Source organism: Glarea lozoyensis (genome assembly GCF_000409485.1).
Source record: "Glarea lozoyensis ATCC 20868 chromosome Unknown GLAREA2, whole genome shotgun sequence".
In the NCBI taxonomy this organism is placed as follows: Eukaryota; Fungi; Ascomycota; class Leotiomycetes; order Helotiales; family Helotiaceae; genus Glarea; species Glarea lozoyensis.
This window is the reverse complement of record NW_007360994.1, coordinates 1,689,331-1,706,707: the sequence shown is the minus strand read 5'-3', so window position 1 is coordinate 1,706,707 and position 17,377 is coordinate 1,689,331. Positions and strand designations below refer to the sequence as shown.

Here is a 17,377-nt window from a genome sequence, read left to right as displayed (position 1 = left end):
AAGCTTCAAGCGTTCAGTGATGCTAAATTTCATTTGACTATGTCTAACCATCGAGAGGCGTGTGAAGTCGTTCTTGAACTCCTCTGCCCGAGCGAGACTGCTACGCACATTTCCAGATTCATGCTAGCGCTTTTTGCAATACAGATTTCATTACAAGTTGTCGCTGGTGGCAGAGTATACATTTACTGCTAGGCACATCTCTAGATCGCTTTCAGAACAAAGGACACAAGTATGTCAGTCATAGTCTATAATTCCAACCCCCAATAGAGATTATAAAATAAGAATAATGAACAAAATGAATCCACCACCACATAAAACAAGCTGATCAAAAAGCAAGTCCTGTCACCTTACAATATCTCGTTCCCTCGACCTCCCCAAGAGCATGTAAGTATACATCATCCCTTCCACGTCATTGCTCAGTCTATGCCTTAATTCAACAAACACATCCATGATTGATCCAAAAAATCACAACAGAACCGTGCGAATAATGGCAAATTAAACAACTAAAGAGACCATGAATCTCATTCCTAGAAAGCTCTGCAGCTGGCATCAAGAGTGAAAAGTCTACCTCAAACGCAAACATACATTAAGAAGTAGGGTGGTTCAACAGATGAGATAGATGAACAGTCACAACCATCCAACGAAAATGAAAACCAATAACAAAAACGAAAGAGAAACGCTTTTCCCTTTGCGAAGCAAACACACAAACAAAGCAGCAAAGCATATCCGCAACTCTCCTACATCCTAGCCTGATGAGTAGACTGATGAACGAGGAAGAGAAAATTAGCAGAAAAAGTAAGCCATTAACAAAGAAGAGACTTTTCCACCTCGCTATGCAAAGCTTCATAGCGAGACATTCCTTCCCGTCCCATATGGTAATGCCCTACCTATATTCCCGATGATCAATCAAAAATTGGTATCTTTATTCCATGCGCCGTAATGCCCCATATTTTCCCATATTCCCAGAGTTTCTTTACTCAAAATATCGCCTCAAAATCCATCGCAAATCAATGGAATGCAATGTGTAATGTTGAGGCAGGTATGCAAATAAAGGAACAGATCTTCCATATATGCAAATGAGAAGTGATCCTATCCCACGACTGGTGGAAGAACTATCCAATGTTCATCTCGTGTTGAATGATGGCGGTTGGAAAGAATCCTTTGGATTCTGCAGTTCCTTCCCACCGACCACAGTGTCGCCCCAGACTTTCTTGTGTGCTGGCTAGGCTAGGGAGTACAAACCCGCCAGAACCATATTCCTGCTTGATTTTCGAAGCCGAATAATCTGTCATGCTTGGTAGTTGATACCGAGCCTCATGGCCTTCGTAAATGGCGCCAGGATAATAAAGATAACAAGGCGACTCTTCGATACTCTTCGCTTCCTCAGCGGATAACACAGGCTCCATCGGAATTTGAAGAGGAGGGATATTGGATCGATAATGATGCGACCGATTGTCGTAAGAGCCTCCATATCCCGATCCCTGAAGCATCGACGACCCACCGGACATTCCCATGTCTCCTGGTGTCCTCGACGTACCTGCGCTTGGCGTATATGAGCCCGCGCCTCCAGCACCTCCAGACCCCCCAGCACTTGCATTGCTACCCCTCCGCTCATTCTGATAATGGCCTGGCGAACGCCCGCGTACAACCATAGGGGCTGACATTCTAAAGGCAATTTTCACCCAGCGCTCGGAACGTTGGCTGCCAACATCCGCAAAAAGCTCAACCAAAAGATGGTAGTACTGTTGAGCGGCTCTTCTTTTGCCGTTATTGGCTGTTGCGTTCTTGAATTGAATGCGCTCGAATGTTGCTTCCACTGCTGGCTGATTTGGATTTTGTCCAAAGGCTTGATCGTACCCTCTCGAGGACCCACCAATTCCATTATCACCAAACATGCCGTGTGATGCTGGAGGGCGCGGGGCTAAGGTGACTCTCGCAGGTTTTTCTTGTGGTCCTTTGTCTCGCTTTGGAGTATGTTGGACCAATTCGATGGCTTTCCCATCACGCCCATCTACCACGGCTGCTATCGACATAGCAAACGCATACACTTGCGGGCCTAATCTGCCATTTTCGACCAGGTGAATTTGGGCGGAAGGAAGAGCTGGCTGTATTGTGTAAGAACAATTCAGAGAAAAGTAATTTCTGCGGTAACAGGTCCAATCCTTATCTGCCATGAAAAATCCTTTGTCAATTCTTCCAAATATCTCCGCTCTCAAGTTCTGCCCCTCTGATGTCTGAAGGGCATATATTGACTCTGTTGGACTAAGTGGTGGGCAAGCCGCCGGACCTAGTGGATTCTCCATATTTGTTGGACTTGTAAAGCCACTGGTGGATGAAGGGGACAAAGGTACGCCTCTCGCAGCGGACGAGAGGGAAGGTGATCGTGAAAGGAGATCTGAAGTTCGTCGTAGTTGTGGTGTTGCACCTGTGTATAAGTCTCGCGTATTCAAAGGAGACCCTGGATGCGGTAGTGCTGAAGATCGGCTTGGTGGGGCCAATCCAGTAGGTTGATTTCTGACCGGGTAAGCCATTGCTAACAGATGCAAGCTTTATGATGTTTCAGATTACATTTAAGGGGGGATATGACTTACAATGAGCCTAAGCGTGGCTTGATATCGGGCATAGAATAGAGCGATGAGCTCGGAGAAAAATAAGAACTAGCGCCACCAGGGTACGTGGAGCTGCTCAGGTTCGATTGATAGAGGTTGCTGTAAGGCGAGAAGGCTAACGTCGATGACGACGAGTTGTTCTGTACTGTAGGTTCGATAGAGTAAACAGGGCTGTGCGAAGTACCGTTATCTGGGTTGAATCTGAGTTATCACAGTCAGCCACAGCTCTGCATGACTGCAAGACAGCATTTAAAGTTGAACAATATAGACGCTAGATACATGGCGACCACGACGCCTAGCGGCACCGGTGCCCAGTTGGACTGCGTAGGTAGGACAGCCAGCTCAACATTCGTCTCACAAAAGCGGGGGGTTACTCGCGTGATAGGAGCTCTTTGCGGCACTAAGGTGCCGTCTTGCTGTGAGGCTTAAGCCGTGCAACGACTTACAAGCGTTAGGGAAGAGGATAAACTTGCTGCTTCCCGTAACCTCTCAAACAAAGCTCAGGCGGAGCGCAAGAACGTTGAGCTGCATGGACGACGTGGGAACAGCGTACAAAACGTCGCGTGTGGCTAAATGCAAGGGGTTGGAAGATGACGAGATGATAAGGCAAATGGAAGGAAAGGTTCACACTCACCGAACATCATCTGGAGTAGGTATTGTCATGTACCGTAAACCCATGTCCGAGGGTAGTGAAGGTTGGTGGGTGAATTCCTGTCTGGACGAGCTGTCAGGCTCTGACTCGGACCCGATTATACAAGGAGAATGCCCGGAATAAGCAGCTATGTCTTGAGGGTTACCAGATTGCGAGCACATGAAGTGATTGACTGTCAAGTTTGCTTGTGTAAGAACTATTGGATGTATGTCAGTGACTGTCTTCTGTAAACGTGCTACGAGCCGCTTCACGAGAGGTGTGCCCGATGGTAACCACGAAGGTAATGAGAGCTGCTAACATTTCGATCAAGGGTGGGTGTGAGATGAGTATAGTGCTAATCTGGCACCGCTCATTTGCACATCCCCATTGCCAGGATAAAGCCAAAGTCGTACACGGGATATCGACAGTGGTAGGTGCTGTTGTGCAAGAACACTGGATCTTTGTGTTCTGAACTCTGGCAGTTCTGACTTGCCGTTGGGAAAGCCAATAGGGTAAAGAGAAAGAGCGGGCAAAATACCATAGCCAATTGCCAACGAGATGCGCGCGACAAAACAAAACGAATAATGGATCGTGAAAAAGACACAGATGATATCACGCCCCGAAGCCCGTGGGGGGTCAAGGTGCGAAGCCGAGGGTTTTCGCCTTATATATACACCAGGGAACGAAGACAGTTGAGAAAAAGAAGGATCGACTTACTCTCAGTCATTCCACCCGTTGATTCGTCGAGCCGAAAGGGCACTTCTCGTCTGTTTCTTTTTGGCGGGGAACTGGAAGGCTCAAAAGCGCCAGGTGCACAGCGAAGCCGCGTGCTGAAGGCAGGGTCGAGAACAATCGACAAGAGAAACAGCTGCTATGCGCCTGCACAATGCGCGGTGCGTTTCGAAGAAAAGGATGAAAGATGCTCAGATAGAGCGAAGCGCGTCGACTAAGGCCTCAAAGGAAGAGCACCCGCTAAGGGAGCTGCGGTGGGGGGAGGGGAAAGCCCGGCAGTGATGAGCAGGCGGTGTTTAAGAAACGGGTGCAGACCTTCAGGTATGCCTCCCCGCAATATTGGGGGGTGGAAGAGGAGGGGAAGGTTTGATGGAGGGTCTTAGCGGAGGATATAGCACCCGCCAGAAGAGGCTGCCTCAGTCGAGAAGTCTGCAGGGGGGTGGTTCTCGAGTCGCCCGCTATTGCTCTCCACACAAATGATAAAAGGCAAGACTTCAGCAGAGACAAGGCTGGCTTTCCTGGCTTCTCACAGGGGCTCCTGGTGAGAATTGAGTGATGTGCAGCACAGGCCAGTGCGTGGCGCGGATGCGGGTTCGGTGAAGCGGACCCGGGGATTGGCTGGAAAATAGATTGAACTGCAAAAAGGAGCTGTCCCCTTTCGTGTTTTCGAATCAGTGCAGACGCCGCAACGTTCTTTCTTCACCAACTGTTCTGTTCTGCTCTGCTGCTGGTTGCAAGCCGTCGTCGGTTGTCCTGAGTCGTCGAGCTTAATCCCCGAACCAGATCCAGAAGCGCCAATGCCCCTTGTCTGTCTTTCCAGGTGTCTCGTCTCCGTTCGCAGCAACCGATCAATCTAATGTATCCTCGTACTGGACCCTGTCGCACGTTGTTGAGACGCAGTTGCTATCGGACTGGCACTATGAGTGGGTTTTGAGATGCACGACTATCCTGTTCCTGCTTGCGAGGTCCAGACGCTGGTACTTGATTCTTCTGGTCTCTGTTGGTGCCGAACAATAAGCCCTACGTATGTGCCTTTCAATGCTGACCTCCTGTTGACGCGGTGCCGAATTGGAGAACGCTTCGCTCTGGAGCCTATCTGGGCGATCAAGATGGCTGCCGAACCGAGACACTGATTACAAGTGCGTTGTTGGGGGCCAGATCTGTGACTTCACGTTGATCTCCAGGGCAATCTCTGATCTATTTTGGGCCGATCAACCGGAAGTCGAACTGCAACTCCGCCTGTCAAGATAGGAGAGCACTAGCAGTTTTCTGTCGTTGCAGGCGCGACGCGTCTCAAAGGAAAGGGGACCGAATCCTACGTTGAAAGTGCGTCTGGTAGTTGTTTTGTTTGGAAATGCCGGCGGCGATGTTGGATTGTGGGCTCACGCTGATGGAGGCCGGAATGGGTTCGCTGTGGAGAGTGGTTAGAGATGGTGTGGGTGGGATGATGGGAGGTGCCGCACCTAATGAGGTTAACGTTCAGGGGGGGCCTTGACAAGGCTGAGGGAGGAGTGCAGCTGCAAGTGTTTCTTGCACAATCAGAGGCCTAGGAGCGAGTCACTAATGCAGTCCGGCTTGTAAAACAATCCGGTCCAGGCTTGGATGACGGATGGAATTGTGTAAAGGAAGGAGACAAGTAAAACTCACCAAGTCGTGATAGTTCCTGGGTGCGGTGCGGGAGTGGGGGATGCGCTGATATGCGGGCTGGTTGAACTGTCCCGGACTTCGAGAAAGTGGTGCGGGAAGATCACGGCTGGCAGGAGAAGTACCGGGTGGACGTTGAGGGACTGGATGTAACCCTGCAGCTGGACGACCACTCAAGTGTGTGTGTGCGTCGATGCGAATCCGCGGTGGAAGAGGCTTTTGCGTCTTGACTACGTTGATGGAAATGAGAAGATGAGTTGGTGATCGTGGAGCAGAGGCAGGAGGCAGCACGCAGCGAGCGAAACTCTCGGAGGAATAGCTTTACTTACTTGAGGGTCAATATACACGACGGAATTCTGGTTGGTCGGGGGTCGGGGGACAGGTGCAGATGGTAAGCTTAATCGCACTTCAGCTTTTCATGTCGGGGTTCAATCCGTCCGCACGAGCGTGCTGATGCCGATCCTGCACGGGCAATGCTTCTGGTGGTCTTGTTTCTTGTTTCCGGTGGTGAGGATGAGGTTGACGATGGTGGCCGCCGTGGAGGAGGAGAAGGAGCTGACTGCTGCGATGCAGGTACTGGGACGACCAGTTCTCGGGGCTGAATCTGCAAACAATTTGCAGCAAGAGACAGTGTGCTCTGGTCCTGGGGGTGGTCTGGGTCTGGGCGTGGGCGGGCGAGTTGGGGGACAAGGGCAGAGGATTGGTACAGTGGAAAGGTCGAGCAAGACGGGGGTATCGTGAGGTTTATAGGAGTAAGTGATGATAGGATCCCGTTGCCACTCACGGTGGTGGGATTGAGGAGAAGAAGCGTAGGTACCAGGCCAGTGAGTGTAGGTGCTTCGTACGGCACTAGTCTCTCGCGACGAGCAAGTACCTGGGGTCGATGGACTAGGAAGAAGCGCACGTGGAGAGAGGGGGGGGGGGGTTAGAAAACAAGCGTGGACGCGTCTGAGAGATCGGACTGTTGCATCAGCTTGACCTTAGTCTTCTTGCTGCCCCTCCTGCGACGGTGAGTCCTTTCCCCTTCGAGTCCAATATCAGCGCAAGTGTCGGCGTGATCTTCACGATATTGGCGCTGGCGTTGGCGTTCCGTTCCGCTGGGACGTGAGCTGGTCCTGCTTGCAGCTCACACGAGCAGAGCCGGTTTTAGCTGTTCTTCACCGTGAACTTACTGCTTTCGCTGCTAGACTGCTCGACTGCTCGACTTCCACCTCGTCTGGAACCGTGAACCGTGAAATTACCGGCCACGGAAGGACCGAGAAGAGACACTCGCACAAAACGCAATAATCTATCCGATCAGCAGAATGTGAGCGCGCGCCGTCGTGCAAAGCCAGGCACGGAACTGGAGGGGTCGAAGAAGGAGGGCCGAAGAGGCGACGTGATGTGATGAGTGGTGTTGGTGGTTGTGCAGAGTGGAGAGTGGAGAGCGGAGAGCAATGATTCTCTCTCCTCCTTCGCTTCACTAGACCTGCGCAGCCCAAGAGACTCGACGTAGACACACTAATACGGGACAGGAAAGGACTCGGAACGCTGCTCGAGTTTGACAATGGACGAGGGCGAACTGCGAATGATGGACCATCCAGTGTGGATTGCCTCTTGTTATGAGTTAATGGCAGCTCGACGGAACACAAGATCTGGATCTGGCTCAACCTCGCATTGCCATGGGAATGGATGTCATTGTTTGGCTACACGCTGCCCGAGTGCTGGAGACTTGAGAGACGCCTGCCTATGCAATGTGCCGTGCTGTCGGTGCCTGCGTCTTTGCGTCTCTGCGTCTCGCAATTGCATTGCCAGAAGCAGGTAGGTAGGCACTTGCTCCCTTGACCTTTCGACCGACAACTGTCCTGATTCGCAAGTCATTTAAAATCTTTGGAAAAGGTGCTTCACGGCTTCAACTTGGCTATCTCTATTTGGCGTACACAGCTACGCTCACCAACAGTTCAGCAACAGCCCATGGGTCTGCTTCAGACGCGACCTATCAGCACTGAGAACAGGGACCAATGCCAACCACAACTGCATCGGGAACAGTCCGAGTTTCTCCAGAGCCTCACGCCCGCAGCTTACCCCCATGGCCTCGTAAGGGTTCTGGCAGACAGAAGCGAGAGATTCGAGTATACCACCTGGAAAGAACCCAATAGGGGAGCTACGATCGAAGCCTCTGAGACAAGCCAATAGCAGCATCATGGAAATTACCACCGTCACAGGCAAGGCTACTAGTCTGCATTTGCTCGTGTGGATGCGCGTGAGGGTGTGGCAATTTGCGTGAGCTTGACGACACTTGCTGATTGATAGAACAAAGTAGACAATCTCGGTGGCGGCTTGACCACCAATCATGATCCCCAGCGGTACTTCGAGTATGCAGTCGCCCATGGCCGTTTCGAAATCAACGTTGCCAATGCTATCTCCGCAAATTGCGAATAGCTATCCATCGACATCAGAACTGGGTATGTAGCCAGACTCAAGATATCTCACCCCATGAGCTCTGTCAAGGCAAGGAACGCCTGCGAAGGAAGTCTACTTCCCAAGAATCAGATCACACAACCGTTGCACAACGCCATGCCTTACCACACCCGAAGCAAGCTAGAACTGGCTTTCGATTCGATTCGCTTCTCAGTTGGCTGTCTGTTGGTCCCAGCGCCCACACGAAAAAGTTCTGGCGCGGTTTTGTGAGAGACGACGTTGAAGAGAATAGCTTCAAAAGAATCTTTGGTTCAAACGTTGGCATTTCAGCTGGCCGGACGTTGGAATTCACCAATAGGAAAATACCCAGACGACGGCGCTGCTTATAGTTCTGACTACGGGAATGGTCTATGCAAGTTCGAGTTCGGCCTATTGCTCGGAGACCCGCAATCGTGTGTCGACTCAAACAACAATCCACATAAACATACTGTGCTGAGTAGCATTCAATTTGGCAGCCGGCGCCGGCGCCAGACCAACACCAGCGCTACCAGCGCCAACATCGTTGCAACAGAAAAAGGTACCGCTACTCTCCTTCCGCCTTCTCCACACGCAGGTACTTTGTACTGTACATTGACGGCAACTGCCATATGCCAGTCTAGAACAAGTATCGAATGTCGACTGCAGTTGGGCGGGAAGCTTAAGTGTCTCAGCCAACCGCACCCTCAGCCAGTCTCCATGGAGATTATTATCGTGAATAGAGCAACGCCGCAGGGTGCATCTTACTTCGCCAACCCCAAGGGATTCTTTAGGAGGGGTAAGAAGCAAGCTCTGCTGACTGCGCTCACAGCAGCACGACAATCATCCGCTCCTAAACGTGGCTGTGGCTTCACTCCCCGGGCGAAAATAAGAACGCCTCTGCATCGACCCAATCAGAAACCGCTTTCATTTTCGTCTTGAAGTACCTTTGTGAGTTTGTTGAGTTGATCACGCCTCCTCCGTCGCTGCAATTGTCGCAGAGCGGTCAGTGAGTTGGAGGAAGATGCACAATGGCATCACATGCTTCTTGTCATGAAGACGTAGGTACCTGGAGACCTGCAGATCTGAAGACTGGCTTTTACCTTTCGACCCTCTCTTTTCTCGCTTCAGCAAGATACATCACCTTAGTACTTTCACCAAAGTGAGACATCTCTTACCACTTGCAACGGACCTTGACGTTAGGAATTTCAAACGATGCATTACATCCCGTAACCGGCTTTCCCAATCGTCCAATAGAGGCTCGGTTTGAAGAATACAACCTAGTAAACTAAATAGCCTTGAGCAGAAAACAAGATGAATCGAATCTACCAATCTTTCTAAAGAGAGCTGGGCATCTGGGTTTGCCCATTTATGCGGTCGACAAGTGAAGCAAACTGCTTGCTGCACCGTGGCTAAATGAGCAAATCCTAGATGGGATTCTCTGCGAACATCGTCAATTGTCCTTCGGTTCGAATAGCCGCACCGTACGCCAATAACCCCACAAGAGTATGTCCATCGACCGCCAAGGACCCAATAACAAGCACCTTTCATCTTACAATAGATGAAAAGACGACCCCATCTTATAAGGCCAATTAGACCTACTTTCAAATGGCAAGTCTGCGATGGCATCGTTACCAGTTCTCAGACGCTTTCCATTTTCCTCACCCACATGATTCGACGGTTGCAATCTGCAATGACTTTGTCTTTACCTGAACAACCAGCCCCAGTCAATAGTTGGTATGCAACTTGATATCGTCTGCACAAATCCGAGCATTCCCCTCTTCCGTGCATCATCCCGCAATCCACGTGCAAGTGGATTCGAAAGTCTTAAATGATTTCTTTTTCATTATGGCTTTCGGGGTGCTGAAGTGAGCTCCAGTCTGGAAGAAGCAACGTTAGAAGAAAGACTGGTAAATTAGAAACATCAAAGTCATCATGCAATCGCCCACTGGAGACTAGTCCTTGGACACTCTTCTAACATGGATACGGCACGCAAGACCTCTGACAAAGTGGGAGTTGACCGGAAGTCAACAACAATATATCAACGCGTCCATCTCAGACTCTAGCTAATGCCGCTTTTGCGATGTCAAGAAGCAAACCACCTCCTGCCGGCTGCTGAGCTTCACCGACGGGAAGGAATTGCTTGCGGGTCTTGGGAATGCCAATTGCATACTCGTATAGAATCCGATCTGTAGATTCGCATTCGAGTTGAATCCGTCCTTATGTTTGCTTCTTTCGCGGAGGAAGCTCCTTGCGCCGTGTAGGTGTGGACGACGCGGTCAAGTTCGAGGTCCACACGAATTCGATGCCCTGGATGCAGAACTTCGGAAAACCCACGGGCCGTTGCAAATTTGACATGCATGTCAGTTTCCGTGGTGGCCGCACCTCCTCTCTTCTCCTTCTCCTCACTTCACTACGATGCGTGGGGATTGATTTCATGCTCTTTAGCCGGCCATCCAAAAGCAATTCTCTTACGATTCGATATCGCGTCAATTATTCTCGACACTTCTCCACTTTCCAACCCTCATCATTACGCTTTCATTATGCAGAATCTCGATACAGAGTGGCCACTGGCGATCTGGCCCCAAACGCGGCAGTCCCCAAGACAGCTCTGCTGGTAAAGGTCCCCTAAGTTCCCTTCAAGTCCCCAATTCCTTCTACAAGCCCACGATACCTCATTCGAGCATCCTTGGTCGTCGCACAACATTGATCAACCTTTCGGCTGCGATGTTGTACTGGCCAAAGATCTTGTGCCATATGACAACTCACTCACCTCTATCCGTCTGCCTCAACCCTATGTGCAGGGACCCACCAGCCGTTACACGCCATCGGGCAGAGCCAATTGCCCTCCTGATACATCGCCAAAAAGAAGAGATGCAATGCGTGCGTTTCCGGAAGCTCACGATTGCATCAAGGTTCATGCATATGGGCTTTGTTTCTCTCTATAAAGACGGAGGTGCCTTCCGCTCCACTGACGTCGGTCATATGCTGCAAATGCTCATTTGTTATCTCGAAAACTACGGAACCTGTTTTCATCATGAACTTTTACTAATTATCGAAGGATGGGAGAGAGTGGTTTTAGCATATGCGCCGCGCTCGATGCAGACAATCGGGACAGCACGCCAAGGGCTGACATGCTTCCATTATGATCGTCCCTCCAATGGTTGATCGTAGCAGGATACCTTTCAATTAGCCACTGCTTTTTTCTCCACCATCCATCGTTCCATTGAAACAATGCTAACATGTCATTTAACAGCTGTTCAGTTCAAGGCAATCAACGGCGGGATGTGGTCTGAGCTCCTTTGTCCAATTTTGACCCTAGAAGCCGTTGGTGTTGTGTTTAATAGGAGACGATCTATTGGTCTAATATTTCATCATCAGTGCCATTACTGCTAGGATAGAAAAGATTCTTGCTATCACAGATATGGTATTTCCTTGTTGATAAATCCCCATTGACGTTTAAGCGGGTCACTGACTCGCTTCATCGCAAATTACCTGGCCAGGTAAGTCTTTGCAGTTGTCACCGCGTACGAGTTTACAAAATGTACATAGGTACTTGTTTTGATGATGTTAGTACAAGCTCGAAGCCAAGACAATGGATGCACGCTCGAGCCATTCCCGCTGGGATCGACGCTATGCCAAGTTATCTCGGTATTGGCCCGTCTTGCTGAGTTGGCGGTGAGTGTCTTGTCTCGCATATTTCTGATTGTTGGTAGCCGAAATCAAGGTCACTTCGTACCTCTTACAAGCAGGTGAGCGCCATGCTAAGCCATCAAGCGAGGCAGATGAACACCTCACTGCAAATCTACGAACCCTTGATCGTTTCTGTGTACAAAGGTACAACATCAATAGCTCACCTACCCACCGAATTTGGCAGCTGGCAACATCCAACGAATTTGCAATCCACTGTCTCGGGAGGTGGTCATGGATGGTTCAAGGGACAATATAAGACACCCGCTGGCCAAAGGCAGCTCAAGCACGATGGCGAGATACAGATCTTCTCTCTAAAAGCCCACAATCCTATTCTCGTTTGTTTTGTGTGCCGTTGTACTCTCGGGGCTGGTAAGTCATAACATATCACGCGGTTATCTGTGGCGTAACCATTACACCACGTCTTGGTTCTCGCTCATTTCACACCAGTTTTCCTCTATCGACGCCCGTCTACGCCTTAACTTTCTCGGTCTTTCAGAAACCGCGAAGCAAAACCCGGATTGCTGGACTATCTGTCTCATAAATGCTCGTCCCGTCGGGAATCCCCAAGGCGCAGCAACGCGGATAACCCTATTCACCAGTCACCCAAGCATGTTAGTAATGATGAGGGTCTTGCCAGCAATATCCCTCATCGTCTTGTTCACCCGACATGATTCTCTCTTGGTTTTCTTCTGTCTGGCCCAAATCTATGAAGTGGCTTCCCGTTTATTGCTGGATAGACGGCACGACCATGTCAGGTGAACAGTGTTCGCTGCCCACTTTCCCTTTCTCGTCTTGAGATTCAGGAGGCGAGTGCTTTGCCCTGCGGAGGAGAAGCAGAGTGAAGTGTTCGAATTTGTGTTGGGTACACGCACATGGTTTGAGGTTGTTTCATTTGCCTTGGGCTATCTACACCATTCCGTACCCTAGGAAGTGGCAGTATGACTTGCATAGACAATGTGGAACTGCAGATCTTGGTTGTTGGGCTTTGCTGGCTATGTCTAAGGTCCTACAAGGCTGACGGAGCATCCTCCGTTGATGGTTGGGTATTCTTATTCGTTATTTTCATCTCTCGGTTGTTTGGCGCAGTCAGAGTTGAGCGTCGCCTGCCTCATACTAGTCTCCACTTCAAATCAATTTGGAGTCCAGAAAACATAGCCAAGTGGTTTCTGCTGCATTACTGCTTTGAAGTCAGACTTCTCAGCTACTGGATACAGCTAAATTAGCTGAGCTGGATACGGTATGGTTAGCTTCGGTATTTGCCCAGTGACAAGACGCTATCGACACACGCTAAACGAGTCCCTGCTTCTCCACACTTCAAGGTCAAGGTCTCTAATTCAGTACCGAGATCTTCCGGAGCGCGAGGTTTAGGCTCGACGCTGTTGTTGTTACAGTGACCTACTTTCTGCAGTCTTGTTTCTTTACTGAACCATCCCGACAGAACCATGGTATGGCTCCAACAACCATAAACGAGAACAAGCCTTCGGCAACACCGTACGAAGATTTTCGTTTGTCTATGATATCAGGATATCAAGATCTTGAAACCTATTCCCGGTGGATGTGACAGATTAGAAGGGGAAATTTGTTTTCCAGACGGATAACGTCTTCCGTCTGTTTGTGATGTGAAGAATCACGATCTCATGAATGGGCGTTTCTCATCCTCGTGATGGACCCTCAAAGGTCGTATTGATCGATCGCTATCTTTGGCCATCGTTATCTTTGTGAAGTGGCTAATAGTGTTAAGCTTAATTGTAGTAACTTTCGCCCTGTTACTGCCATAGTGCCCCCTTTTGCAGCCCTAACTCGGTAAGGGTACGCGACTAAAATAGTACTGTGAGGAGGCTGAGCTGTGCCCGGAGTGGGTTCCCGGGGAAAGAGGAGCTATAGTTAGGATGATACGTATCTTTAAGCGTGGAGAGCGGGAACGGATTGGGGGAGGAAACGTTACTGTTTAGTATTGTTTGTTTGTTTTTGGTTTTGGTGGCTTCGGAATTGTGAGGGAGCTTTGACGGTGTTTTTTGGGATGGTGATGGAGTTTAGTTTTGGTGCATGGACTGTATATTTTAACCTAGGAAAATCTTGTAGATCATATTCATTCATTTTATGTTTCCTTTGCTGTGTTTCTCTGTTCTATTTCGAGGCCTCATGAAGTGTGGTTTTAGACATTGGACAATCTACGCAGGTAAATCTGATCGTGATGGATCTAGCAAAATGGGTCTGATTGAATATCAAATGGAGAAATCAAAAGACTTATCGTTGTAGTACTTTCTACTGCACTTGAAGGCTTCAGAGAAACTTCAACTTTCCTCTATAGTTTCGTCTATAGGAGGAGGCTCTGAAATTACATGGAAAGGTGTAAATGAAGCTTTATGCTATATCAGAGGAGAGGAGTATTAATGGCTTCAGAGACACCACAGCAGGATATATTGATGTTGCATTGGGCAATTCACTTGGGGAAGGGATAGTGGTTTACCTGATAATTTATGTTCGATGTGATCATGTTTTGTTTTTTTTCACTTACTCTCGAATTTGTAATGCTTTTTCCATATCAATATTCATTCCTTCGCTAGCGCTATCCTGTAACGTTATCAAGTCTTGAAGTTCGAATTCCCATCAATCCTCCCAAGCGAACGATCTCCCTTCCTCAACTGCCCCGAAGATATGAGCTGGAGCTTCTCTCCTCCTTCTTCCTGACAGCTCAACCATAACCCCTCTCTTCTTCTTACTCTCCTCATCATCCATTCCCTTCCAGAAATCCTGATACACCGTAGGGTCGTCTTTCTCAACATCCACATATGAGAATCTACGTCTGACGGCGTCTTTGTGAGTCCACCAGTGCAGTTCCTCTTCCACGATTCTTGCTTGCTTCCACGCCGTACTAAAAGTAAGGACGTTGGAGTAGCTACTGTCAAGATTGATCATAATGCCAGAATACAGGCGTAGAGTAGTGAGTTTCGGCCAGGTATGAGACCAATCAATACCAGGGCCTTTTTCTTCACCTCCCTGCCACGAGAGAGCACGAAGCCAACTATGACAGCCACTAAGATCCAAGAACTCAAGACTGTACAGTCTATCGGCAAGTCTCCTCAATACAGTGACAGCCTCGCGGTAATCATCGTCGAGGCTATGGGAATAGTAGTTGGTTCCACCATACTGGATATCCCTAGCATATTTCGAAGCGACAACAGCCGTCCTACTGTTCGGCGTCAAAGCCGGGACAGGCCAATATGCAAGTGATAGATGCGTTAGCGTAGGGATATGTTTCGCCACATTGAGCAGTCTGGGCCAGGATATGGTCGATGGGGGATGAGACAGGGAGAGATGTGTGAGATGCGGGATCGTGGCGTTGAGCGGCCGCGCGATCGTTTCCTCCCAGGTCAGATCGTCAGCGTCTTCTTCAGCGGGAAGGGAGACAGGCTTCTCCAGGAATTCGCAAAGGTGTTTGAAGCACACGGACCGCCCAATGGAACCGGAGAGGTCGAGACGCAGAAATCCTTCGTTCAGATCAACCGGGGTGGAAGCCCTATCCGCGTCTGCGCCGTCGGCAGTTGGGAAGATCAACAAGTTCTTCAATCCTTCGTAGCCCACGCCTTGTTCGGGACCGTAAAGGGCGATGTTGCTGAGCAAAAGCACCCGCAAAGATGTTGGTATATCTGCGAGGTTATTCCTTTCGTATCCCTGAATGTACTCCCAATTGCTTGCCATCGTCCTGAGACAAACATCCTGCAGTCTCCTGCTTTTCTTATCACCATCGTAATCTGCTGGTAGACCCGGTAGGTGATTCAATTCGGTAGGATATAAGCGCTCAGGCCGATTCTTCAAATCGGGCGGAGCAACATTCTGCGATCCTTCGAGCCAGCTGCGTGGCGTGGGACCAACAACCCTTCGTGCTGCGCGGAAAGGAGAGCCTTGGATTGTGCCATTGCTTCGATATCTTGGGCGCGGCGCTGGTGTTTCTGGTAAGGAGAGGAGACTTCGTGTCTGCGGGGGAAGTGTTTGGGATGTGACGGTTTGGGGAAGTTGAGCGTAGTTGGAGGGGGTGACTGCGGTTCTTCGGAGGGAATGGATAAGATCGTTTACGGAGTTTGGCTGGGTGTCGTTATCTGGGAAGAAGAGAAAATTAATCAGCTAAACTTCTTTCTATACCGACCGAGAGATGCGGTGGGGTCATCTGCCATTGCTGCTTACTCTTTGAAGACCCCGCTGTTGGAGGTTGAGATTTCGCGTATAGATTCGTGTATAGATTTGGATTTCGTTTCTTGGGCATCGAGTAAGAATAGATTATGCGTAGGCAAGAATCTGTGGAGGACGAAGAAGATCAAGTCCAAGTCCACGAGATATATGCGTCTTGTCTGGGCTTGTACGTATCGATCTCAAGTCTGGCTCATCGATGACACATTTCCAACCCTTGGCGGCAACATTTCGATGTCTGTTGCTGACAGCATAAAAGTGGAGAACACCGAGGCGATGGAGCTCCACTCTCTCTAACGACATCTGATGCATCTTGTGCTTACATCCATGAAAAGTTCGGATATTGACCGTTGAAGGTGTCAAATCAATCTTTTAATTTCTTTCAATGTATGTCTTCACAGCGGAAGGGGCTTTGCAATGACCTGAACGAGGATCTAGACGGAGAATCCAGCCTACAGTTTTGCGAATCTATCAAAAGAGTCTATATCAGACTCAATGCTGTAAACACTGTTTAAACAGCGCCAGCGCGGGAAAAATGAAGGCACCGCACTTCCCAACAGCTCGCGTCAGTCAAAACAATATGACCATTTTTGTCTTTCATGACATTGCTAGGACTAAAGTCCCCGTGCGAGAAGCTTGCAGAATGGAACCGATCAAGCTCATACTTGATATCGTCAATTCTTGAACGAAACTCATCAAGTTCAACTCTGAAGAGCTTTTCCATTCGGTAGCCGCAAAATGTTCCGCTATCCATGATGGGCTGCGGATCGAAGTCTACAACGGACAGCCCTTTCTTCTTCAAAGCAGCAAGCACATCGAATTCATGTGCGATCAGATGTATAGACAGCTTGTCGTGGTGGGCGAATTTGAGGATAGGAAATAAGTCGCTTTCGGCGATTCGAACAGATGCGTGGGTGCCATAGTCCAGTAACTCCGAGTCTCTCCAGATTGCAGCTATTGTGGGATTTTGGTTTATCAAGGAAACCTCGACATTTTCAAGGTGGGGGAATCTCTCAAGATCAGGGTACTCGTGCGGCGAACCCGACCAAGTCATCGAGTACGGCTGGTGATTGTAATCGACGATACACTTATTCTGGCCAGGGACTCCCGTGCCTAGAGGTGGTGTTATCGGACTAGCTGTAAAGCCACTTATTTGAGAGGCTGATTCATGAGGGTTGTTGACCATTGCGGCGCATGTTTGTACGAGGATTTGGTCTTCGGTTTGAGCTTGCGCTGTTTCTTTCTCTAGATCTGCTCCACTAGTATTAGTTATTTGCTCATGTGCAGTTGTTGTACTCGACACCGTACCTATTGCCTGAGAGTCGGCCATGTCAAGCTGTGTAACTACAGTAAATCGACAGCTTGAAGATAAGTGATCGTCGTTGTTGTGCTACAGATACGATTATGTGGTAGTAGATGAGGTACGTACGGATCAGTCGCGATCGCAGGGAATCGACCTTGCCCG

The 17,377-nt window shown here is 49.4% G+C and overlaps 3 protein-coding genes across 3 annotated transcripts; all 3 read right to left on the bottom strand.

Annotated features, from left to right (window-relative positions):
* Positions 1 to 1,112: 1,112 nt before the first annotated feature.
* On the bottom strand, positions 1,113 to 2,531 carry GLAREA_03878 (p53-like transcription factor; the record flags this gene model as incomplete). Its single annotated transcript, XM_008084131.1, has 1 exon — positions 1,113 to 2,531. One exon carries the CDS (start codon positions 2,529 to 2,531, stop codon positions 1,113 to 1,115), a length of 1,419 nt encoding a protein of 472 aa, XP_008082322.1.
* Positions 2,532 to 14,334: 11,803 nt separating this feature from the next.
* GLAREA_03877 (uncharacterized protein) lies at positions 14,335 to 15,899 on the bottom strand (the record flags this gene model as incomplete). The annotated part of the gene is made up of 2 exons (XM_008084130.1): positions 14,335 to 15,824; positions 15,872 to 15,899. 2 exons carry the CDS (start codon positions 15,897 to 15,899, stop codon positions 14,335 to 14,337), a joined length of 1,518 nt encoding a protein of 505 aa, XP_008082321.1.
* A 524-nt stretch (positions 15,900 to 16,423) lies between these two features.
* GLAREA_03876 (Protein kinase-like (PK-like)) lies at positions 16,424 to 17,242 on the bottom strand (the record flags this gene model as incomplete). Its single annotated transcript, XM_008084129.1, has 1 exon — positions 16,424 to 17,242. One exon carries the CDS (start codon positions 17,240 to 17,242, stop codon positions 16,424 to 16,426), a length of 819 nt encoding a protein of 272 aa, XP_008082320.1.
* Between the last annotated feature and the right edge of the window lie 135 nt (positions 17,243 to 17,377).